General features: G+C 41.2%; 1 protein-coding gene across 1 annotated transcript in view; it reads left to right on the forward strand.

Annotated features, from left to right (window-relative positions):
* MYO10 (myosin X) overlaps positions 1–26,783 on the forward strand; it is a 162,931-nt gene that overhangs the window by 107,759 nt on the left and 28,389 nt on the right. The window contains exons 18-21 of the mRNA XM_036406885.1: positions 975–1,083; positions 3,850–3,930; positions 25,199–25,323; positions 25,457–25,571. Of these exons, the coding sequence (XP_036262778.1) occupies positions 975–1,083; positions 3,850–3,930; positions 25,199–25,323; positions 25,457–25,571 (430 nt within the window). The remainder of the gene's footprint in view (positions 1–974; positions 1,084–3,849; positions 3,931–25,198; positions 25,324–25,456; positions 25,572–26,783) is intronic.

Here is a 26,783-nt window from a genome sequence, read left to right on the forward strand (position 1 = left end):
GTCTGAACTTGGATGCCTTTGGTACTTGTCTCATGTCATTCTGATGTGTATGGTCTTAGGGTCCTAATGGTGGTACCCTGTGAGCTGTGGTGGTACCACATCCCTTTTTGTAGGTGTTTGGTTGAGACTCCAGGACACACAGAGGAATGGCAGAAGAAGAGGGAGCTGAGCCTAGATGTTGCTGTCTCATCTGGTGCCCTCCCCTATCCCATCCAGTCATCCTGCTTTGCAGGATGCAAGTTGCTTCTTTGTAAATCCCTTAAGTCCTTCTGTGCCAGGGAAACTGTTAATAAGCAATTCCCTCTCTGTTATTTGTTCTGGATTTATGACATTTCTGATATAACATCTGTCAACTGAAGTATCTAGGTAAAAATATTAAATGAGTTAAACTGGGCTGGGCCTGGTTTTGCTTTTACACCAACATCTGTGTGGAGCTTGAATTAAAATGTCTGTGTTTCTGTAGAAATGCTAAGAGGAGCATACCCAACTGATAGGGTAGAAAACAGCATGCACAGCTGTTATCTGAAAGTGAGACTTGCATGGGTGCCTGTTTTGTATTATGTCCCTAACCAAGCTGGAAGTCTTGTTTTTTAGTCTTTGTTCAGGTACAATTCTGGTTGCAGTCAGCTGCAGTTTTGGTTGAGTGAAATGCAGTAAAGCCTCCAGGACTTCACACTTCATTTACCTGATGATGTGTTTGGAATTGAGAAGAAAGAACCTCCTTGTTTTGTTTTGGTTTGTTTTTTTGTTTGGTTTTTTTTTTCTCCCCTGGATAAATTCTGCAAAGGCAAAATCTATTGTTTATTAAAGATGGTGGAGAAAATAAGCAAATAAAAGAGAAAATAATCAATAAGCATGTTTTTGATGGTGGAGCTTCTTGCTAAGAGACAGTGCTTTCTTTGCATTCTACAGTGGTGAACCTCACAGTCTGTTAAGATACACTTTAGAAATACTATTTTTCTTTTCCATTTCAGTCTTGATTTCATCTATGATCTGTTTGAACACGTTTCAAGTCGCAACAATCAGGACACTCTTAAATGTGGAAGCAAGCATCGAAAGCCTACTGTCAGTCTCCAGTTCAAGGTCAGTTAATGTGTCAGCTCTGCTCTGTAGCTAATCAGTGACAGACAGACCCTGGTCAGTAAGGAACAGGTGCAGATTGAGAAAGGCAAAACCTGAGCATGAAAACATTGCTGTGTCTTCTATGACACTGCCCTTGCTGATTAACTGATTGACTGTCCTGGCTTGCTTCAAGTATGCACTAACCTTTCCATCACACCATCCCCAGAAAACTCCTGTTGCATTCCCCACTTGCCTATTTGTTCTTATTTTAAAGCTCGTCTGTGAAGTTGGTCTCTCTTGTCCTGATTTGTCTTTATAATCTAAATCCAGCCACAAAATCCCTCAAAGCCTTACAGCAGTGCCTGAATGCTGAGAAAAATAAGTGCTGAATAAATACCTCATTAAGGTGTTGCCTTGCTTTAGCTTAAAGTTTGGAAGGCGTTTTTGTTAAACACCTTTTTATGAGGCTTTATAGCCTCTCATCAAAAAATGGCACCAAATTGAAATCTAGCATAAAGTCTATCTGCAAATTATTTAAAAGGGAAAGATTGGCATGGAACATCTCCTAAATTGCATGAGTACAAGTCTGGATTAGTTGCCTTTCATTTTGTTTGAATTAATATACATTTGCAGAGTTCATTCACTTTTTTAAAGAAGAGCAGACTCAAACCCCTTAGGGGCAGATTTTATCCTAATAGACTATTGCTAAGTGTTGGGCAGAACAGCAAGGAGTGTATGCTGGGGCACACACAATGTCTTTTATTAAAAAACACTGATGTATTTTTGGGACAGCTTGCTTGTGCTACCATAACTCATCTCAGAAGTATCCATTTCTTGTCATGAGATGGTGTTATTTGCTGGTTTTCTGGGGTAGCTGAAGGTGCTGTTTCCACTTGGTTATTTCTATATGTGCAAAGTAGACCTTTAAAATGTTAACCTTACAAAAACAGACCATATTTTTTCACTCATTTGGCAAGGTAGAACAAAGTGTAGTAGTCCTTCTGTTCTCTGTCAGAGGCCCTGGAAAACATAAGGGTGATAAAACATGAAATCAAAACATTATTGCCTCTTATCTAATGCTGCAGTAACTGACCATTAACCAGCTGGGCTGCTTTACAACATGTTGACCTTCACATCATGCTTTCCCCAGAGAATTAGGTTGGGTGTTTTGTACGTGTTTTAAAGCCTTACAGAGATTAGTCCTTTTTATTTCAACTGAAGATAAGAACTTTGCCTTCACAGTTTTATTCTTATGATAAATTGGTTGACTCTTCTTTTCATTTGATGACCTGCCTAATGCAGGGCTGGGGGTGCATGCAGAAGAGCAGAATTTAGATACCATCTGTTGCAGCCTGTTGATTACCAGGGCAAGCTCCAGATTAGCTCATCACCTGACAGTGACTTAGAGGCTTGCAGCACTGTGCAGAATCTGGCTGGCTGTACCAAGGTGAAAGTGAAAATAGTTTAAATAATTTTTGTTTAGACTGACCAACTTTTCCAATCCAGGCTCCAAGTGGGAGCCTGGGATGAGAGAATTGTGCACAGATGTGTAATGTTCACACGGGTTTAATAAGAATGATGCCTGTACTTTTCAGAGCTGTAAATATTTGTCTTTACACAAAGATTTTTGTCTTTGTATGTTCTGTTTAATATTTGCTGCCCAACTCCCTGGTCCATAGGCTGGCAAAGCAAGCAAACCAAGAGCTGCCATTTATGTTCCCAGTTATTTTGCTGTTTCCTCACTTTGCCCTGCACCAGTGTGTGCACAGCCATAACTCTGCTTGCTGCCTTTTTCACTGCATGTTCAATCACCAAGTAAGTGCTTGGTCTGCAGATTAAAGCAAGAATTTGTTATAACAGACTGACGTTGACAGTTTTGCTCCAAGACATATGGCAGGACACACAGTGTTGCTCCTTTAAAATGTGCACTTTCTGCCTCCTTGGCAGCCTTCTCTGTATTCTCTCTGCTGCCTGGCACAAAGTGCCACCTTTGAGGGGTGTAACTTTACCACTGCTAACTTTGTGGGCTCTTCAGAGCCTGAGCTCCTCTCCTGTACAATCATTTGTATCTCTGCAAAGTAAATGCAAGACATCAGTTTAAAAAGGTTCATCATACTTAATGATACAGAATGAGGCAAGTTGGAATAAGATACAGAATGATGGCTCAGGCGGGAAAGGGGCGGATGTAATTAAAGTAATAATCATAAAAGGACTGAGGGATTTTGTGATTTTTATCTCCAGGCTGAGGTTAGACTGATAGTCTAATGTGCATTGGATCATTCAGAGTTCTAAAGCTAGGAAAAAACCTGTTGTCTTCAGGGAAGATGGAAAATGAGTGGGTTTGGGGTGGTTGAAATGAAAAGAGGAAATCTGAGTTGGTGGATTTTGCCATAGATTTGCCATAGACTTTTGACTTGCTCAACTTATCTGTTTGGGAATGTGGATCCAAAGTCATAAGCAGTCATTTGAAAGAGCCTTGAAACAACAATTTTGTGTTGTCCTTACGAACAGTTTTCTTCATATCAATCTGTGAGTCTCGTTCATTGTTAAACAGTGATGCCAGTTTTGATCAGAAGAGCCAGTGGAAGAAGGGAACACACAGGAATTTACCCCATGCCTTTGGAAGCAGGAGCTCCCAGGGTGCAGTAACTACTGGTGTGCACCACTAGGTGTTGCAGTTAGATGCTGTCTGCAGTGCTGAGCTGCAGGAGCTCTTGTCCGGGGTTATGTTGCTTGTACAAAAAATCCAGCTTGTGAACCACTGTCTTCTCTCTACCTGTGTTTCAGGAATCACTTCATTCTTTAATGGCGACGCTGAGTTCTTCAAACCCTTTCTTTGTTCGGTGCATCAAACCGAATGTGCAGAAGGTAAGATTTTAAATGATGTCTATCTTTTCTGTACATCTCAGGCCTAATCTTTTGCTGCCTGTTTGGTCCATTTACCACTGTGTGAAGCAGAGGGTAGCATTCTTCACTGATTTTGTAGAAGGCTTTCAAGCGGAAGGCACTAGGAAGGGCTTTTGATTTTTTTTTTTTTTTTTGTTTTGCACATGGATTATGCACCTCTTTAATAGTCATTGCCCACAACTCTGATAAATGACTGGCTCTAAGGAAGGTTATAAACAGAAGGTAGAAGGCTGCACTTCTTGTGTGACAACTCTGTGAGAACCTTTTTAGGGAGAAAATATCAAAATCACAAAGTTTGTTTTAAGACACTATAGGCAGTGATTCAGATATAGAATGAATTCAGTGTATAGAAAAACTGGTGTGAATTACTCTCTTGTCAGACTCTTGGTCTTTAAATTTATGAAAATACCTAGAATTGTACATGCTGGATGTTTTGTTCAATTTCAGATTTTTGTTTTTCAAACAGGCTTGGAGACTAAGGCTTACAATATCAGTTTTTCTTTTGAGTTACAAATGATGAAAGGCAGGGTCAAGATTTGCCTAAATATGTTGGAGGGCTCTCTAGAAATGAAGTGGTAATGGTATAGTAGTCATTGAAATTAATATTGCTAGCCTGATTCTAGTATCCTGGGATTTTTCACATCTGTTATGGACATAATAGACTGTTATTCAGTATATGTTCTGCTTTTGTCAAAAATACAACAGCGAGAGGTGCTAGTAAATCTGATTTATGATTTTCACATGGCAACTAAGAGATTGGTGACTTTACTATAAATCCATATTTATATGTTTTATTTTTCTGGGCTGCCTAGTTAATCAGGATGCCAACAAAACAAATGTGTGGATTTCTTTGTAGATTTCAGTGCCACCTGGACAGTGGACATCCTTGACTTTACATGTTTTCATTTGCTGACTGTTCTGCTATTTGTGATGTGCCAAATAGCATACAGATTTCGGGCACCTTAGCAAGAGGAAGCAGCCTGGAAGCAAATAAAAACTTTCTGTGTCTTGAGGTGTTTGGTGCTCTGAGGTGTGAAGTCACCCAAGGCAGCTGAACCCACGTGGATGACAGAGCCCTGGCAAGTACCTGGGATTTGTGAGCTTGCATGTTTAGCAAAGTCCCTGATCACAGAAGGAAGGCAGTTTTGAAAATCTTGTCTGCTTCCCTGCTCCTGGTTCTGTCTGGAACCCCCATGACCCTTAAATAGAAGGATTTGGATTACAAACTCTCAGGTTTTCCTTATCTGTCTTTTCATACCTGATAAATAAGGCTCATCTGCACAATAGCAAAGGTACAAGGATTTGCTGTGATTGATGCAAGAACCAGGCACTTGTTGCATTTCCATAGCAAGGAAAACATTGAGTTCCTACTCCTATGTTCCTTATTCTTCCAGTCTTTTCCCACTAAAATGCTTCATCCCTGACAAATTTGACGTGTTGCTGTATCTGTGCATATATTTTACTACCACTAAAACACAGTTCTCACAGAATTAGCAGCTGTGCAAAGAGAAGAAGTTTGAGACAGTCTCTGGGGACCACCTCTACTGCAGGAGTGCATGCAGAAACAGTTTGGGAAATTTCTGTAGACAATCCATTTCAATGTACATGTAAAATCTCACTGAAATCTTATGCAAAAATGGATGTACTTGTTTTCCATTTGCCTTTGTTTGATTGAAAATTTAACTTGAAATAATGGCTTTACTAAATAAGAAATACTGTTTGAAGAACAAGAGTCAAGTGTCACAGAGCTTCTCTTTTGTAGCTGATTCAGTAGAAGACTTGACTGAAAATGAGAAGGAAAGCCGTATATAATGCTTGTCAATGGCGTTCTTCAATCAGGGAAGTGTTACCAAAATGCACCTTTGGGATTCACTGTTGGAAGTTTTGCCTGCTGAATGCTGCCCTCTGTCCCCCACCCCACATTGAACAGACACAGTAATCTTTAGTGCTGACCTTGTGACATTGGTGGTGTCCCTCCTTCTGCAGCAGTGCAGGTACGGGAGCAGGCGCAAAAGCAGCATTTGGCTGCTGTGCACCTTTGCTGGATTTGTAGGTGCACATCCCATTGAGCAGTTTGCAGTTTATCCTCTTATACAACATGTCACTTCTTTTCAGCTAGACAAAGGAAAATAAGGTGACTCAGTTTGGTGTGAACCAGCATGGCTCAGAGACACAGGAGCTGTGCATGGACTACCAGGGATCACCTGACTCACTGTGCAGGGCTGGTTAGGAAAAAAACCTGCTTGAAATATTCGAATGAGCTACTGAAGTGGCGTAAACTTGGATCAAAAGAAAGTAAAAGGTCTTCACTGAGCATTTTCCTCTGTGTTTTCCATCTGCAGTCGTGGTGATATGGAATGATAAATGTCACTCGGAAGGTACTTAAGCAGTGCTTGCCAAATACCTAAGTATGTGGAGGAAAGGAGTGTTTTACTGCTTTTTTGAAATACACAGCATTAAAGGAGAGCTGGACTGGAGAGATTTGTCAAGGAGAGAGCTGAAATTGTGTTATTGGGAGCAAAGCCTCTCCATCTACTTGTTCCTCTCTGGATTGGATACAAATAGGGGATACACCTATTGGTGAACATCCTTTGTAACTGGAGGGGAGGAGCTGGGGGAACTCAAGAAGTGTATTTGAATTCTGTAAGTGAATGAAGTTAAATAGAAGTCAAATTCAAGCCTTTGAAAAGCAGAATGTATAGCAAGCCACTTTCTCTGTTGTTCTAGATACTGAAGCGTATTCATGTTGGTAGCAGATGTGGTAATTTACAGTAATTATTTCATTGTTTTAATTTTTCTAAAGTTCAATTTTTAAATATGTTGCAGTGGCAAGCAAAAACAATTCAGCTTAAGCAGTAAACCACTGAACATTTACATATGAAAGCAGGTTCTACACTCATTAGTGCAATTTCCTAAAGGGAGCGCATGGAGTACGTGACCTTTTGTCACAAGACATTTCGGCAGGCAGGCCTCAGACAGAAGGACAGAGGACCCATTAATCTTTGGGAGACCCCAGAACAATCAGGGTATCTGTTTTCACAATTTCCAATCTGTTCTGAACTATCCATAACACGGAAACTTTTCCACTTGGTATGCTTAATGAGTGTTTTCTGCTAATGAAGTGTCTTTCTCCTCAGCTCCCCTTATCTTCATGCAGCTGGCAGAACTATGTATCATTTCATCCCTTTGAACTTTAGCACATCTTTCTCTCTTTCTTGGTTTCATGTTTCTTTTTCTGTCTCCTGTTTTATTTGATAATGATTCCACCCTCCAATCTTGCCTCTTCTGATCTCGGTCTCCTTTTCGTTGTGTACCTTAAATTAAAAAAAAAACCACCACCACAAAAAAATCCCAACAACAAAACCAAACCAACAACAACAAAAAAAAAAGACTGTATTTTTAAAAGAAGCTGCAGCCATTGCTAAAATCATCAGCTGAATGTTCTTCCAGCTTGCTGCTATTAATAAAGTTGCTAAGCCTTGGTGCTCTTCAAGAGACAGATCAGAGTAAATTTAAGATCCAAACTTCCTATTCAAGCTGTTTCAGAAGCAGTTTTCCTGTTGCCCAGAAGCAGCCAGCCTTGTGCAGTTTGGCTCAAGTGCTTTCTCAGGTTTCCATTTAGGCTATTTCTTGAAATTACATTGGCATAATCTCCAGTGGCACGGTACTGGTATAATCATAGCGAGTGACCCCCACCTCCAGCATCTGTAGGGCCTCAGCTGTGCTGGTCTCTCAAAAGCTCAGTTATTATAGCTTGTTTTTATAATCCCCTCTTCTTGAGACTTCAACAGGTTCAGATGTGGCTGTTCTTTCCTGCACATAAATAGGTACATGCACTTTTCTTTGGTTGCAGATCTAAGACCAGTTCGGTCCTGATAGACAAAATCCTGGCTTAGTTATAGTTCACATGAAGTATTTAATGTAGGCAAAAAATTCACTTTTTAAATTGTTTTTATAGGAAACTTGTGTTGATGTGTGCCACGAGGCAAGAGGATTGCAGGGTGCCTACTCATGTCTGTCTGCTCATTTATTGTCTGTGTCATTCCTCTGTTGAAGTGATGGTCTTGTCACTGTCAAGATAAAAGCTGCCCTTTTTTAGACCTTGTGATCTCTAAAGGGACAATTCTGTTTCTCTTCAGGTTTTTACGTTAACTTTTGTTTAATCTTAAAATTTAATTAGGTTAGGTAAATAAGTGAGACACAATTAAACCTGTATTGTAAAGCTAGTGCAGGGTAGGGGCTACAGGGAGCAACAGGAAAAATGAAACTGGTAATACCTTAGTAGTTCAAAGGAAGACTGGTAGAAAAAAAGTCTGTAATAAATTCTTAGAGTCCTATCATACTCCATATTCATTCTGGGAAAATTAGTATCAAGGCAATAAGATTGTTAACATTGCTTCTGGGGGCAGAGCCATTTGAGGGGATCAAGGTATGGCTATTGGCACCCGCAGTGTACTTTGAGGCATAGGTCATTAATAATGACCATGAGACACCCTGGAATAGCAAGCAGTTTGTTCTCTAATATGAAATAAGATACAAACCTATTTTGCTTGGCGCCTGAATTAAAGCTGTGTTCTTAAAATAGCTCTGAATCATTACAAATGTAAGTTTAGCATGATACCAGCCTAAACACCAGGTAGAAGTACAGCTCAGGAATGCAGTGCAAAGGAACAGTGATAGCAGAGCTTGACCCCATCTGCAAGGGTGATTGTGTGCAGGGTGTGGAGCAGGTACAAGCAGTCGGTGAGCTGGTTGTCAAGCTGGAATTGCAGTATTGTCGTATTGAGACATGACTGTATGAATTACTGAGTTTGCCTTCTAGGGAGATTTTTTTTTTTTTTTTCTTTGCAGAAATATGGATAAGAGTGCAAGTCTAATGGTACTGCATTGGGAAGGGTACTGACATATAACCTTGAAAGATTCAGGCAGAGAAAGTCTGAACTTCAGGGGTATTCTACTGTACCTGAAACAGAAAATTGCTAAGCATCTGGGTAACTTTACTTTCAGAAGTCTTTATTTTAAAAAATTATCCTTAATAAGGTGTTCTAGTTGCAGACTTCTATGCCCATGGAGTTGTACACTAAGCATTTGCTTTATACAGTAACAATCAGCAGACTCTGGGTCTCCTTACAGGGGAGCAGATGCTTTTGTGGGTTTTTAAAGATGCTGAGCCCAGCAGTTAAAAGCTAAAATGTGTTAGGCCCTAAATGGAGGTGTCTCTATGGCTTAATCAGTTGCTCAGCCCTGAGGTAGCTCTGCTGCAGCATAGCTGCAGTGGTGTCTGGTACTGGGAGCTAGCAGATCATGGGGTAAATTTGATTTGCTGTCCTTAAGGAAAAGGTAATAGATAGCCTGGTCACATTAATAGTTACTCTGTCATACTTTGAAAGTAGAGGAAATAGATAATGTAGCCCAGGTGGAGCTGCTGGGTGTGTGTGGGCTGTCTGTAGAAAGTTAAGGTCTAGCAGTATTCATTTACAGCTGTATAAGCAGCTCATATATTAGAGATCCTTATTGCCTTTTTAAAAAATCTGTCTTTAATCTCAGTTGTTCTCAATAGATACTTGGTTTAAGAAAGCTTTCTGGCTGCCAATTACTGCTGTCATTGCTTCTGGAGGCAGCAGAGCCACAGGCTGTGAGCACAGATTGCTCTTGCTTAGGCAGCTTGGGTCAGACTCAGGGAGCTGCTGCTCAGGCTCATAATTTGGGAGAAGAGCAACTGTTTCCCAAAAACATAACATGTTGGCCTGATCTCACAGGTCAACAATTGCTAACTATTTATCCTCCTTACCCTTTAACTAGCTCATAAGGCTTTATAATTCATAACCAGGAAGGCGCAGTCGGAAGGTGTGGTGTCGTGCCTGGCCAACGCCACTTAATTCAGCTACCTGGATCTTGTTGCCTTGGGTTTTGCAGAATTACATAGCTTCAAATCAAGGCTTGTGGAGTATGTCCCAGCTGCATCATTTTGTGACACATCACTTGAGTAATTAGGTCAGGCACTAGAGGACTCATTCCTTAGGTAAAAGTGGTAAGGAGAGTGTGTGTGAGGAAAGCAATCGCTCCTGCTTGCGGAGTGCTGGCAGTAATGTAACATGTGAGTCTGAATCCCTGTCTGAAAGAGCAAGGTGTTTCGTGCTATGTGTAAGCCATGCCTCACTTCAGTGTCCTCTCTGAAAGATCACTCCCATCACTGCTGTGGTGCAGCCTCTTGTTAATGCTGTCTGAGAGCCACTGGGTTGTCCCTTTGTCCCCATCCCCGAGTATCCCCGCTTGCTGGGCTGAAGTAGGTCATTCCACTCTCTGGACAGTCACCCAGGCAAGGCATGTTCTTCTTCTTCATCAAGGTTTGTTGTTTGCTAAGCAGGGCTGACAAGGCATTCCTTTGCTAAGTGTATTAGCATTTGTCTTTCAGTGACCGTGGTTAAGGGGTTTAAAATTGAGCTGTTTAAGGCTAGGGACAGAGAGCTGATATGGGATGCTGCAGGTGAGGGAGCAGACACTGTGCTGTAAAGGTTGCACCCAGCTCCAGGCAGAGCAGGCAGACAAGAGTTTTACTTGTTTTGCAGCATGTACCATTTGGTAGGACTGTCCACAAGTGGTAGGAGCAATTTCTGGATCTTGGATAGTAACTGTGGCAGTATGTAAGCAGGATGGAGGGACACATGGGGAGCAATTGCTGCTTCGGGAGGGACTTGGGGGGGGGGGGGGGAGGTAGCCCAGATGGCATAAGTATCAATTCTCTGGAAAAATCAAATGCCCAGGGATGGGATATTTTTAATGTGCAATGTTTGCTGTGTAGCTCAGTGTAATATCTAGAAGTGAGAAAGATTTTGACTGCTTCAGCAAATGATCTGCCAGCATCAGAGGATCTTACTGCCTACAGCTGACTTCAGGCACTACAATAATTCTTGCATGTTGTGACACCTGATGGATTTTTTTTGTGGCTTATGAATTCCTTCATAATGTGGCTATGTGGCATAGATAGGTAATCGTGGAACTGCAGCTACTGATCCCAAGTCTGAAGTATTTGCTTTTTATAAATACCAGCAAAGAACTTGGCTTTTTTCTTCCTTCTTGTGCACTCTACCAAGCATTTGAATTGCAAACATTGTCATGCAAATGTGTGCGTTGAAAAACTGTGTACTTCATCAAGCTCTGGAACTTTTCTTCTTTAACTACCACAAAAAAAAAAGTCCCCCCATCTCTAAATGGCAATTTACATTCAAATCCTGTTTGCTGTGTTCTCATGGTAACTACTCCGAGGGAACATGCACAGTCCATGATAAATAGACATCTCTAGAGCTCCAAAAGCATCGCTGGGGTACAGAGCATTGTTCTTTAGCAAAAACTTAAAGTTCGCAAGTCTCTTCCTTGCTAAGCTGTGTCATAGGGCATATTGTGCATTTTATCTCTTAAGGTTTAGGAATTTGTTGGCTGTGAAATATATTTACATTCTTGCTGCCTATAAGGTGAGATTAGCCCTCGTGTCCTGTTAGTCAGGAATATCTTCAGTGATTGCTGTAGAGCCAGCCCTCGCTAGGCTTGACTTCCTTTGAGTAGCAGCAGGAATGAATTAAGCAAGTACAGCCAAAGATATCACATGAAAGACTTGAAATACCAGAGCTGAAGAAAGCTCTGTTCTGTGTGTGTGTGTGTGTGTGTGTGTGTGTGTGTGTATGTGCATAGCTGCAAAAAAAACCTGCTAAAGGTTCGGTTTTTCCACAATGGACGAACGCTGAAGGGGGGAAACGTCTTAAAAGGTAAGGGGTTTAATTCATGCAGGTTTTTTAATTTATTTTAATCTTGCATACTTGAAGCTGCAGTGGACTTGTAGAAAAAGTATAGAAAGTACCTGGAGTTTGCCTGAGCAAGCTGTACTGGAAATGTTTCTGAGCTTGTATTTTCTTTTAAAGAGGGTAAATGCATGCAGAATCAAGTTTATGAGAAAAACACTGAATTTACTGGTCTAATCATATTTTCAAACTCCAGGAGAGCTTTGCTGCCAAGCAGTCTGCTTTAATAAATCACACTTTGTTTGAAAGTTAAAGGGATGATTGTTTGCAGAGCTGGGAAAAAGTCGACAGAAGTAGGGCTGTGCGTGCAGATGGGGGAAGACCTCTGTTGTAGTGATGGGCTGCTTTCTGGAGGAAGATCTTTTCTGTTGATCAGTCCTTAGTGTATATTCAGTAAAACCAGCTATGTGAAGTTAAGGATTACAGTATTCCTGCCATTTATTAAGGCATAAGGCATGTATTTTTTTGCATTGATTGCATGATAAGAAAGTAATGCTGGGGACAAGTGTATTTGGGGTGGGGGGGGGAGTCAAGCAAGGTATCTTCAGAACCCAGAAGTCTCAGTTAATTATGTAATTTTACTGGCAAAGCTTTCATGGGGCACACTTGAAACAGTAATTTTTTGCCATAGAAATACAGGAAATGGAGTATGCCTGAGGAAAAAAACTTACTGCAGTAGTAATGGAAAGGACGGCATAGCAGTTGGTATATATTGATCTTCTTTGCTGTGTCAACTCTCCTTTCTGCCCCCAGTGAAACAGCCCTCTAGTACAGCAGCTAAAATAGTGCTGGTTGCCTTTGCTTCTGGGATCTGCACTTTGTGCCTTGCTTTCCCACTTAAAGTGCTTGTCTCTGCAAACACTAGAATTCAGCCACAGGGTAGAAAATTAGGATAAAATTGCTTGAGAGAACCTGTTATGAAGGGAATGGGTTTGATCCTGCATCATTGAAGTCTATGGGAGTTTTATTCTGGTCTCAAGAAGTGCAGCCCTAGATTTGCCTTGCAAATCTAGATGGAGGGTACATGATCTGATAAAGTGCCTATGGGACCAGGAAACAGTGTTGCCATAACTTGTGGTTGTTCTTCTCTCACTGATGTTAAAATATGTCCTTTTAAACCCCAAGTGGTAGCAGTGGTGATAGGTCAAAATGTAGCTGGTTTTGTTGTATGCACATTCATGATATGTATTCAGTATTTCTTCTGCTAAATCTTCTTAGTTTCAGAAAAGATAAGATTTATTTTGTTTCTCATTTGTTGGCTTTTTCAAAAAAATGTATTTACAACCTGTAGCATAAATGAAAGCTTAACAACAGTGGTTATAACATAAAAAACAGATTACTGAAAGTTAGAGAGCTGTCCCAGCTATTCATAGGTCTTTGTCAAAGCTACCCTCAGAACACAAAATCTGTGTGAAGAGCAGAAGTTAATGTTGTTTAAGAGTTGAACTTGCATCAGTTACTAAACCTTTTTCTCTTTGACTGTATCTGTCTGTTTACATGCATACATATATGTGAGTTTTCTTAATTTATTCTTAACAGGATGCAGAAAAGACTTCGTGGGGGGAATCTCACTATGATCCATTTGTAAGGACTAAGTACACTTCAGAACATCTGGTGCCACCTCATCAGATGAAACATTAATCACAAGATGCTTACTCAAAGAACATCAAAGTGTTTTATCTTTGTTGTCTTACACTCGGAATTTACCGTTTCTGGTGGGTTTAGGCAGTTTATAAACCTCAATAGCAAGGCAGGTCCATTTCCTATCACAGTCCACAGCAGTCAGATTGTGGTTTCAGTTGTATGAAGTGGAATGTAGTAGCTGGAAAGTCTGTGTCTGAGGACATCATCAGAGCTGGAAGGGTGGTCAGTCTAACCTACAGGAAGTTTTTGGCTGACACATTATGAGGTTTTTGAGGTTGCTCTTATTGGTTTGTCTTCTCTCCACATTCCTGATGTGTATTCCCTACTCAGGCAACAGGGAGCTGGGCAGCTGGTGCTGCTTGCAGGAGCTTTGCTGGGGAGGTGATAGCAGCACAGTTCCTCAGGCTTTGTGGGCAGTATTTGTTTTGTTGCTTGGTCTCAAGCACCAGGCAAGTGCACACAGTTCAGGTCTGTGAAGTTGCTGGTTGCCAAGAAGCCCATTGCACCATGTAAATTATCTGGGACATGGCAAGTTTTTTGTTTTGGCAGCCACTTTGGATTGTGGCATACACCCATAGTGTAGAGAAGGCAAGTTTTCACCAAACTCATAGTGCTATGTTCTGTCTCCACTGTTCACATGATGTAATCAATCATGGCATTTTTGAAATTCACTCTAGGAATCTCCTAAGTATGTGGTGAGTAGATGCTTTGGAGGGGTCTCCAAACCTTTTTTAGTGAAGCAGATAATGTAGATGGGTTGAGAGAAGACATCCACTTTCAGAAAGCCAGGTAAATGCCAGATCATCTGTGATACTGGCTTTCTCAAAGGAATGGCTGGCCCAGATTCAGCATGATGAAGATGAGTATCCATCTGCAGCTTGCCAAGCACACCATTTGTGTGTACTTCATACTTAGTCAAAAAGAAACAGTGACCAGCCTCATCAGTTAAAAGTAGTATTTCAAAGGGAGAAATGATGATTTTTATTAGAAGTGGTGCAGCGCTTAAATTAGCATCAAGGAAGTTTTTAATGTAGGCACACAATTCACATGTCAAACAAAATTGCTTTTAGGAAAGCTGATTTTATCTTAAGTGCTCCCTTCTGAGTCAAACATTAAGGGTTATGTTGGGTTATGTACTAGCCAGCCTAGGAATTTCTCAGGGAAGAAGTGGCTGTTCAGCCATCTAAAATTGCATTTCCCTATGACCCCTGGCATGCACAACACAGCACACCTCAAATCAGCCTGGTTCTTCCAGGACATGCACATCTCATTGGCCTCAATGAGCTCTAAGCACACATGTGAATGCTTTGCTTAAGTTATTACTGGTTTGATGCTGCTTTGGCCAGCATGTAACAGGGCCACAATAGCTCTTGTCACACAGCTGTGAAGGGGAGAGACATTTGTGCGGCTGCCTTGCAGTGCATGCCCAGCCTAAAGTCACAAATCATCTGCACAGAGAAGACAAGACTTGTTACATCCATTGCTTCCAGTCGTCTTCCATGCAGCTGGCCAGGTCCCAGAGAAAGAATGCTGATAAGGCAGCAGTGAAAATGCTCTTAACCACTCATGGAGTCTCAAGGGTCTGTTTTCACCATGATCAGAAAGTATGGAAGAGGGATAGAGAAAAATCTACTTCTAGGACAAGAAGAGGCAATATCTTATTTGAATATGACACAACAGATTGTAAGGCCATAAGTAAGAGCAGGAGTTTTCTCCACAAAATCATCTTAAAAATGGATAGAGTCAACCAGAAGTGTGGTTCACATAACTAAGTGAAGATGGAACTAAACCTTACTGAAACAAAGGGCTGTTCACCAGCATCCATGGCTGGAATTCTGCAGGCTTGCAGGAGATGAACAGTAACATCACAATTAAGTCACTCAGAAGGCAGTTAAATGTTAAATTAGTTAGATCCTGATGTACTGTTACCATTTATTATAATTAATTCTTTCTCTTGCTCCTTAGATATGTATGTGTAGCTAAATCAGTTTATAGTTACCATATTGATGACCATATTGATATTAAGGAGGTTTATTGCCATTCATTTTGGATAACCCTACACCATGCTAATAAAACAAAGTGAATTTACTCTGTAGTTAACTCTTACTTCACAGTTGCATAGGGATTGGAACAAAAAAGTCATATTAATGGTTGTCAGTGCAAAACTGTTGCAATGATGTGACAGTGGTGGGGTTTTTTCTTTCTGCTGAATGCAATTAGTATTAATGCAGAAGACACAGGAGCTTCCTGCTGTTCTGGCCCAAGGTGATGTTGACTCACCTGTGTGTAGCCTCTCTGGCAGCACGGAGAGCTGTGATCCACACAGCTCTTCCACCTTATGTTTATATAAAATACAAAGAAATCAGTCAAGGGGCTTTTTGTTTGACTTACACTGAAAATTTCAGAATTATCAGAAATACCTATTTTTATTTTGACATAGTTCTCAGAAACATCAAAGAATTGAAGGAGGAGACTCTCCAGCTCTCAGTGGGAGGATGGGATAAGACTGTTGTGTTATAACAAAGCTGTCCAAGGAGAGCATATTTATTGCCTTTTTCTGTGAAATTAACGTGCACAAGAATTAACAACTGCCTTCTTTTTCTGGCCCTGCCCTGCAAACACACAGATACACACATTTCACTAGTCTTGTCTCTTGTCTAGTCAGCTGCAGATCTGCAAAGCAAGTCCTGAGTATATAATGTAAAAATTTATAGGAATACAAGAACAGCAGCTCAGAGGATCAAATTGGAAGAAAAATGCCAAAATTAGACTAACACTGTGAGATGTACTGAGATATAAGATGCAGTAGTAATTAACACACCAGTTACATGGGATTGAGCTGAGCCGTTCATGTGGACCATCACACAATTCTTGCTGTCAGACAGGTAGACATCTGTGCTGGTCACAGGAATCTCCATCACCTCTGTAAACTTGAATTTCCCCTCTCTAGACTTAAGAATGGTCTTAAATGCAGTGTTACAGGGTTCCTGATACTTAAAGGAGATCTCCAGACCACACACTGCAAGTTGGCTGGATCCCAGCTCTGGAGCAGCCCCCCGGTACCCTGGGCTCCCTCAGGCTGAAGTGAGCCTTTGGAAATGACCCCATTCAGCCAGAGCCATGTGCAGCCCACTGGGGCATTTTAGGTGCAGAGGGGCTTGTGTGCTGGGCACTGTGGCAAGGGCCAGCTCAGGGAGTTGGGAGGCAGGGATGCTCCAGGAGGGCTGGCTAGCAGAGCCCAGAGGCAGCTGTGAATGGAGCCCTGTGCTGGGCTGGGAATAATCTGCCCTTTCAGTGCTGCCCGACCTCGGGTGTCCTAGCAACACAAAGCTGCTCGGCTGAATATTTCACGTCGTTCCTCATTTGCACATATCAGATATTGGCTGTGATTTAAGCCTGGCTGATTTCCCATTATGGCTTTCGAACAACGGGCTCGGTACAGGAAGGAGAGGAGAAAGGGCTACTCAGGAGAAAATTTTATAAAACCACACAGCTTTTTTTCGGCAGAGGAATGGCTCTGAAACATTTCCTTGCTTGAGAAGGCACGGAGCAGCAAGTCTGAGCATTACGTCAGCCTTGTGCTTTGTAGGCATCTTATATGGAGAGAATGAAGTGCATGCAGGGGCAAAATGCATTGGGAGAAACTGCTGGTGGCCTCAGTATTGCAAAGGGGGCGTGATCAAGTGCTGCCTTTTAATGTTTCTTGAATTTTATTTTAGTTTCTTTAGCTATGAAATTGCAGGCCCTTGGGGCTTTACAACAAGCAGGAACACTCCGTATTTAAATCAACTAAAGCCAACCAATATTTTTATTATTCTAAATCTTGTAGTTTGCAGAGGTGTGATTCATGATTGTTGTGTCACACAGCTGAGCAGCACAGTTTTGCTCACAAATCACTGAACTGACTTCTGAGATAGCAGGGAATTTTAAGTATTCTCTTTAAAGCAATGCCTCAAAATAGAAGAATATCAAGATGTAAATGGCATTTGGGCATGGGATCCTAAAGAGACAGTATGTGATGAGATCTAGAGAAGCAGCAGATGGGTGCCCAAATCTGAAGCTGGGAATAAATTCAGATTTGGATTCAGAATCCTCTTCTGCTCTCCTTGTGCTCTACAAGTTGATGTCCCTTGTCCCTCTGTGGAATGCAATGTTAGTGCCCCCCACTCATGAGCTGGAAGTGAGGTTCTTCTACCTTGTCCTGTTCACTTAACCTGCATTAAAGAAGAGGAGGCAAAAACCCTCTATCCTCTCTTCCCTTGTGTGCAGCTGTAGTCTGAGAAGAGGTTGCTCAGTTTTGTGTCACCAGGGAGAGCAAAGAAAATTGTGATAACATGGATCAAAGTTATCTGCAATACCATTTGAGGATGTACTGCTGAAGGGATCCTGTGTTAGCATATCAGTGAGATCTGGCTTCTTGAGGCTTTCAAGGGTGAGATTACTTGTAGTAACAGTGCACCAGGTACTAGAAACACACAGGATTAGGTTCTTACACAGATTGCTACAAGATTTTACAGCCGTGTCAGGCTTTGGCTGTGCAAGAGGAAATTAAACATGTTCTCTCAAGTATTTCCATCTTAGTTTCCTATTCCCTGATCAAACTTTGGATCTTTTGGGAATAAATGCTTGATACCAAGCACCACTGTCTGAAGTAATCATGTTAGTGGGACCATGGTAAAACATGTTTTTAAGCATTTAGTAATGCATTTATATGCCCAGCCTGCCAGTAAATTGTCAAATAACAAAAAAAATCTTGTAAGCTATTGATAAAAGGTCTGTCATGGAGGAGTGACATTACAGTGGAAAAATTAAAACAAAAAAAAAACCCAAAAGAAAAAGAAGGGCAAGATCTCAGTCTGTGTAAGTTATTAGATGACATGGAGGGTCAGGGTTTCTCCCTGCAGCTGCTCTGTGTGCAGCCTCAGCAGATGTGGAGTGGTGTGTGCACAAATCTTCTTAACCCATAAAGAACAAGGGAGATGTTGGTGTTGGTTGTCTTGACATGGGGGTGGTAAGGAAGGATAGCTGTCCCTGCAATTAGTTCCTCACAGCATGTTTCTTCATGGTAGGGCTGTGGCTCAGGCAGCCTCATTGATTTTCTTCAGAAGCCTGCTGCTTACTCACAATGTGGGGAGAATGAGGCCAGATTGGGGTTTAGTCTGCAGGGACTGGAGGCTTTAGTAAGGACGACCTCAGATGAAATGGCAGCAGATTACACACAGGTGGAAAGGAGGGTCCATGAAAAGTTCCAGCTGGGGTCTGTGCTGTGAGTCACACCTTCTGTCAGTGTGCTGAGACCCTGCCAGCAAGGCTTCAAACCTTAAATCCCTGTTTCCCAAATGCTTTTAATTGCCTGTCTCACATGGATGGTCCTGTAGTTCTGGGACAAACAGCCCATGGGACTTGCTGTGAATTTCAATGGAGGCCCTGAATAATGTATTCAAACAACAAGGGTTCACTTCAGCTGAAAGTTTAGGCAATCACTTACGGAGCTCTAAATATGCCCTTAGAAAACTTTGGTATCTCCAGCATTTAAGCCTGTGCCTTTAACAATCCATTTCTATTCCATGAAATTGTAACCAGTGTGTAAGAAATAAGTCATTCTGAGTAGCTAGCATTCCTCTGGGCCCATATGAGAGAGGTAGCAAATCCTGACTTCCTTCAGAAGAATTTATGGATACCTTTAAAAAGGAAGGTTCACAAAGAGGCTGAGTGTATTTACTCAGGGACAGCTTTTAGTCCATACAAACCAAACAGGAAGATTGAAATGCAAGAGTACAGGGACAATAACTAATAAAAGGTATATTAAATAGCCCTGCAATTGTGATTTTATTGTTGTTGATGAAAGCATTGAAATCTCAGCAAGCCAGTCAGAATCATTTGACCATGTTTTCCCCAACAAAGAAGCTACTTCCAGCTCTTCTCTTTGCTGAATATGGTCAAGCAGGACCTGAAAAATGACCACAGCATCTTTGTGGATGGATCTAATTCAACAGTGTCTTGACAAGCTGAGATTTTTAAACACTAGTGCAAGTAGTCAGTGTAGTAATGTACTGCCTCACTGCTCTTAAATGGGCTGCAGTCTTAAAAATGTCCTTGGGATGCCCTTGATTGTAAAGTAAGCTGGGTGACAGGCTGAATATAAATACAAAAGCATTTTCACATTCATTTATTGAGGCTCCTGCTTTGACTGTTTTGGTAGAGTAGAAGACCTCTAAAATTACAGTGTTCCTTCTATGCAGTACTATTTTTAGCACAGGAAACTCTAACCTGTGGCATGAGAGTGGCTAATTTTGCAGTCTGTCTCTTATCTGAAATACTCAGGGCTGCAAGATGAGTGATGCAGGTCAGATGCAGTAGTAGGAGCTGAAGTGATCAGCTAATGGTGTAAATGATTGCTGCTGGTAAATGCAGTGCTTTCAGGTTCAGACCTGCAGAGACTGTAAAAAGAGCCAGCATGTCATTACTGAGCTTGCAGTGAAATCTGGCATAGAGTTTCCAGTGGAACTTTTTTGAGGCACCAGGATTGTTGCAATATACCCATGTTCTTTTTCTAGCAAGTTACCACCAGCGATGTTAATAATTTTTAAAGGCTATTCATGGATTTTTGGGGTGGGTGTACAGAAAAAGGCCAGAAGACATGTGAAACACTTACTGTTGTTTCAGGTTTATTGAAATATTCCTTGACTTGCCAGTGCCATACAATAGAAATCTCAAATAAATAATAGCTGTGGCAAGTTCTTTGTTTTTATTGTCCTGTATTTTTATGGTGTTTATCTGGACACCAGTACTCTGGGACAGGAAGGGAATGCCTTCCAAAACAAAGCAGGCATCAAAGTTGTGTGTGTTTCAACCCAAACCTGCTCCAGTTTTTCCATGCTGGCTACATGCTAGAGAAAAATGTAGAGGGTTTCTTCCTTTGAAATAGGCTTTTAGGTGAGTGGGGCTTGATCCTCCTCTGGCAGGATATGCACAGGTTTTAATGCTCCTTGCTTTATGTGCTGGAAGCACATAATTCTGAGGTTGAAAATCTGTTGAATGAGCTGTTGTCACCAAAGCTGATGGTGCAAATGACTAAAGAAATGATGGCTCAAAAAGCAGGGGGTGAAATGGTTTGTTGGAGGTAGGGGGATGACACGCACACAGCTGTGCAGCTGCAGTCTCCAGGTTTGACAGGCCTTATCCCTGCCTGCTCTGGTGTCAAGAGCATTTCCCTATTGCGGGCAAGGGCATTTCCCTTTCACTTCTTTCAGGTTACTGGCAAGAATCCTTGACACCAGGAAAGGCTGCCAAGCAGTACATTTGGGTGAGAATCACTGAGCATAATTTGGTTAAAAAAGGCAAGCAATGGGCATGCAGAATTCTTCATATTACTTCAGCTAGATTATAAATATTAGAAATTAAATTAGTCATGTTTTTCAAACTTGTCTGTGAGGAAAGCCTGGCGCTTTTTTTTTGACTCATGGAGCTGTTGACTGAAATCAGAAGACCCTGGGGACCGTTTCAAAAACATCTTGCTTAGTAAGTCTTGCTATTTCTGACAAAATATACACATTTGTATGTGAAAACTAGCTCCAAACCTCCTATAAAGCAGAGAAAGACTGGCCTCTTCTTAATTTCTGGTGGTTTTCTCCAGAGTAAAACTGCCAGGATTTCATTTTAGGAGTAAAAAAGGAGATTTAAAGAAACTAAGATATTGAAAAAAGTTACTAGTGTTTAATCTTTAAAAATTACTTTTTTACATCTGTTCCATCTTTTCTTTCTCTGCATGTATCTTCCATGAAAGACTTTTCTAAGCAAGAGAAATCAACAATTTTAAGGCAAAGTAGCAAAGTACTTTAATTTTAAGTAGCAAAGCTGACATAGTTCTGCTCAAGTTCTTACAGGGAAATCCAGAAACAAGGGGGTGGGATTTTTTCCTTCTCTCCTCTCACCCCTATCCCTCTTGCCAATCTCACTGTGAACTCCCTCCTGCCTGCCTAAAGCCTGTGAGGGTGCTGTAATTTGTCATTTTTGTGCCTGTTCTCTGGTGAGGCAGCCAGGAGTTCAGGGAGGAAGAAGGATTTACACAGGGTGAAGTCAGGTATGCTCTGTGTTTCAGCAGATGAATGATTTCTGTGCAAATGATGCACAGAATGAAAAAGTGTTGTGTTCTCTGTGTTATTCAGACCTTGGGCTCTTCACTAAAGGTACTATCCAAAGAAAGGGGAAGAAAAAGAAAAGTTATTTCTTAAAGCTCAGTCAAGCTGTAATCTGAAGAACTATTTTATTATTAAAATTATGCATGGGTGTTAAATGTCTGTCCTAATGGCTGCTTCTAATTGTGATTTCAGGCAGAAGCTCTGCCCTTTTGGAGACTCACTGTAGATCAGAGCAAGCATTTAGCAGCTTAAGGAACCAAAGTCTCGCCAGTTGAGACTCCAGGTCATGCTCAAGTCTTGGCTTTGGTGCTGTCTGGTGCAAATGCAGTGGAGACTTTTGGATCCAGGAAATAATGAATTACAAGTTGTGTCTGCAACACAATAAAAAAGCACCCTTATCATGTGGAACAGAGGTGGCTTGTAGTTATTAATTTCACATTGATATTGCTCAGTGGCTTAACATGGCTTGACTGATGTGATTGTAGCTGTTATTCAGTGATTTTGTGTGCTGGAGTGGTTCAGCACTGCCATTCCATGATAAAAGTGGATAAATTTTCTATTGAAAATTTAGTTGATTGTATCTCAGAGAAAATTTTGAAAGCTATCTGTTGACTTTCTTTTCTGTTGCCTTCTCTTTTGTAAATTTGATCTTACTTCGCAGGAGTCTTAGTTTTAGGAATGACTTCAAATTTTTACTGTGGAAGCTGTACTGTTTTAATATCAGTTGTGGTTCTGCTGTCTATCTGAAGTTTTCCTAGAGAATACAATTGCTTCCCAAGTGTTCATTTGTGAACCAAGTCAAGCTTTAACAGCAGTACTGGTAGAAATTCAGCAGACCCCAGAGCTAGGTCCTGTCCTGTATTACTTTGGTGTCAATTGGAAAGTTAGCTTGCTTACCATGGGAGGTCTGAAGGAGCACCAGGAAAGAGGGAAAGGTGATCATCAGCTGCACAGGTAACCTTTTGCATGGAGATTTGATACTATTGCAGGTTTAACTCATTGCTGCACCAAGCAATGTTCAAGTGGAGATGGTTGTCACTCTGAGAAGTGTCTGCAGTTCAGTAGTGGGATATGTGCAGTTTTGCACTCTAGTTCAATAAAGGCACATGCAATTGATTTCTTTAATTGTGAGGAGTCCTGCTAGAAGGTGTGCTTGAGGTTATCCCGGCTATTGGAGGGGGGGGGTGAGAATCTTTTAGTATTTCATATTGAAAAGCATAAGAGATAAGTCCAGCACATCTCTTATCACCAACCCTCTGTTTTCCCAAAGCAGCCATACTTGTTGCAGATGTAATTCCAATGATATGCCAGGAGGATTTGACCCTTCAATTTAATGTCTCATGTGTCTGTGAGTAATTAAAAATAGTGAGTAATGTAAGTGATGGAGTATAATATAAAGTGATGGAGTAGGCATTTAAAGTGGTTGATTCAAGTTGCAGTGGTCTCCATGTTGCCTTGTGTTGACAGCATGCTAACATCTCTTGCAATGTTTAATGCTTGTTTTAAAAACTGCAGGTGTTGGAAGTTATATATCTGTGTGACATTTCCACCTTCTGGTGACCGGGCAGAGCTGTTTCAAACTTCTGTAGTTGTAGGGTAAATGTTACCAAATTTTTTCTTCTTCTTCTGTGACTCAAGTCTTTTTTTTTAAAACAGTTACATGAGCTTTCAAGCCAGGTGTGGTGCTGACTTTTGGCTTGTTAAGTGCCTGGAGGTGGCAATAAAAGGGTTAGGTGATATGTCAGCCATCTGTCTCTCGAAGCAGGAGCTGCTCCCTTGCAGAGGCAGAGGCTGCCTAGTGAGAGAGACATCTGTCATGTCACCAGCATTTTGCCTGGCTGTGGTGTATCCCCACTCCCATCCATGTATCTTCCTCCCCACGTCAGCACACCGAAATACTGTTGTATTTGCAAGTCTTGAGAAAAACATCACCTTTCGTGCCAGCAAGTTTGGGTGGGGTAAAAGGACTAAAAGTAGTTTCAGTATTAAAGAAAAAAAAAAAGAGCTGTGTCTGCTTGTGGCAAGCATCAGCCTTGAGTTAGTTACACAAGGTGAAAAGTGAAAGCTTTTCCTTGTGATTTCTGTGTGTACATCTGTATCCATTCCCTGCCTTTCCCATTGGGCATCATCAGCCACCTGCACCGAAAGAGGCAGGCATGGGCATGCAAAGCGCAGCTTCACCAGGCTGGTTCCCTGCCACTTGGATGCCATACAGTGGGCACATCCAGGAATCCCTGTTGGCAGCACCAGCCACGACAATGTCGATACCTTCACTGAAAGCATTCATGCTGAGTGTTCACTGAAATACAGAGATTTCACTCACTGTGGCAAAAATCCAAATGAAACACGTTGTTGAGGGAGATGGGTTTGTTCGCATCTTTCACAGAGAAGTTTTCTCCCACTGGTGTCACCGCTAGCACACAGTGTTTTGTTTCATTGATGATGGAAAATGTTATACTGGAAAATGTTTAAAATGAGCTTTTGAGTCCATCTGACAGTTTCCCAGGGCTTGATCTTGCTGTCACTCTTGTCAGCTGAAGAACTCCATATCTTTATATGAACTTATGTTGGCTGTATCTGTGAAATCCCACCTCCTGAACTTGCAAAATACTGAACACTGTGCTCCAGCTCTGCAAATGGCTGCAGAGGAGAGTCAGCTGATGGGTTAAAGTGGATGATGATAATTCATGCTGATGAATTAAATGGTGTGTTTACGTGTGGTGGTGTTTCCGTGTGGGGGTTGCCCCTGTTTTGCCAGGCAGCAATTACTGCTGTCTTGAGCAGCTTTGCATTGCTCTGTCTGGGTTACCTCAAACCATGGTGAAAATACAGGTGACTTGGGGGTTCTCAGATGGGCTGAGGGCATTCCTGAGGCTCCCAATGGCAGAACCATGCTGATCAGTATTCACAGGATTGCATAACTGTGGGGTTATCTGTTTTTCTGAATGGAGTGGCTGTGGGGTTATCTGTTTTCTGAATGGAAAACAATACTGAAAGAACTGCAGGCAAACTAAGGGAAACTTACTTCAGATGAGCAGGGGGGGACCTATTTACACAAGAGAATATTTCTACTGTTCAGAATAGCAATAAAGACAAACTCTTTTAAATACAGCTCATTTAAGATTTGAGGCACCACTGACAAACTTTCCTCCCTGTCCATAGCAGATAATTGTCAATACACTAAAAATGGAATATTTTCTGTCCTTCTGGTTTTGTTTTTTGTTACATCCATATGGCTTCTATTTGTGTATCTTCAACATTTGGAATCCTGTACAGGGACTTTAAATTCAATTGCTGAAGATGCAAAATAATCAAGCTTATAGCTGTTGACCTGTTAACTGCCTGTGCTTCTTTCTGTTGTTTCTGACTGCACAGCAATAGCCTACAAATACACATGAAATGGAAAGAGTTGATGAGTTAAATGGCTGTAAATGTCCTGTCTGTGGAAATTGTATTTTGTAATTACCCCATGATTTCCAGTCTGTAGATATTTTTATATGCTCAGGACTGCTAATATCCTTGAAGACATTGTGTAGCCAGTTATTAGGCTTTGTGCATTTCAGATTCATACAATTTGCCCTTCTTTATTTCCCCTGACATCTCTAAGCATTGCTATTAAAATTGTTGTTTTGAACCTGCTCATTGCAGATGCCAGACCAGTTTGATCAGACAGTGGTGCTTAACCAGCTGCGCTATTCTGGGATGTTGGAGACGGTCAGGATCCGGAGGGCTGGTTTCCCAGTCCGGAGGCCCTTTCAAGACTTTTATAAAAGGTAAACATGCTGACTCGTGGACTTCAAGTGTAAGTCAATATTCCCATGTTGAGGAATAAAAGTAAAAATAATCATATGGCAGAAATAGAAGTTAATCTCTCGAATGAAGCAATAAATACTTTTTGGTTGCCAGGTATAAAGTCCTGATGAGAAACTTAACTCTCCCTGAAGATTTAAATGAGAAATGTGCCGTCTTACTTCGTCTGTATGACAACACAAGCACTGAATGGCAGCTTGGAAAAAATAAGGTAAAATGACCTGACTGTGCATGCTGTGGTGCTGGTGCATATACAAAGATGAGAGGACAGGATTTAGACTGCACAGCTGCAGAGATGTAGTTCTAATGGTAATTACTTCTGGCCTTTAAAGAAGCTGTGCATGCCTGTTGGTGCTCTTGAAACTCTTAAAGCAACAATTAATGGTTGTGCTGAGGAATTTGCTGTCTGAGGCACTTAGAAACTGACTGGTGATTTCAGTCACAGAGAAAGAGTCCACCTGAATTTTCTGTCACTGCTCACAAGTGGTAGCACTGGTGAGGATCAGAACTTAAAATGTGGTGTTTGGATTTTTTTCATTTTTTAGAAGTATGGAACATGTGGGGAAACACTTTTGTTCTGCAGGGAGCTCCACTCATACTAGTAAACTGACCTAACCAATACGTCTTCAGTGGCAGAAATCAGGGGGAAGAATTTTAGCCAGTGTTCACATGGCAGAATTGAGCTCTGAGTGTGTTTGCCATCCTAGTCCAAGAGTCTTTTCCAGAGGTACATTAGACCTTGATGTGTGTTCTACCAGAGAACTTGACCTTCACCCACATTATTTTTCTTTAAAGAAAAAAAAATCAAATAATTTTAGAGTAAATTAAAGAATTAAATTTTAATTTGAGAAATAAAACAATCCAGGTGTTTTTATGTGCTCATTTTGCAAGTTTGATTGTAGACAACAGCTTGTGATTTATGCTCTTAGATTTCAGCAAATCATACGAAAGCATTGCAGACTTGGGAGAAGATTCCCCATTTCAGGATTTGAGTTCTCCTAAATATTAAAAACTTTTTTAAAACACTTTTTAGTACCATAAGGTAGCAAATATATTTTGTAAAATCTGACTTCTGTAGGAAATGCTCTTCCTCTTCTCCCCACAACTGGATGGTTTGGAAGAGTTTCTTCTCTTGCTCTGTATGCTTAAGGACTCTTAGACTTGCATTGGGAAAGTTGTTTTAATCATCTTACAGTTGCTGTAAGAAAGAAGAAAGAATCTGAAATATTCTGATGGCAATTGATGTCATCTTCCATTCCATTTTTGGATGGGAGATGCTACAGTGGTAGCATTGGGCTGCAGAGCTGGGCTGTGCATCCCAGTCTATTTCAGATGTAGCATATGAACAGTGTTTATGCATGGACCCTGGAGAGTGCTTTGGGATCTTAGGGACACATGTTTATCAGAAATAGTTTTTTATCAA

The sequence above is a fragment of the Molothrus ater genome, chromosome 1 (genome assembly GCF_012460135.2).
Source record: "Molothrus ater isolate BHLD 08-10-18 breed brown headed cowbird chromosome 1, BPBGC_Mater_1.1, whole genome shotgun sequence".
In the NCBI taxonomy this organism is placed as follows: domain Eukaryota; kingdom Metazoa; phylum Chordata; class Aves; order Passeriformes; family Icteridae; genus Molothrus; species Molothrus ater.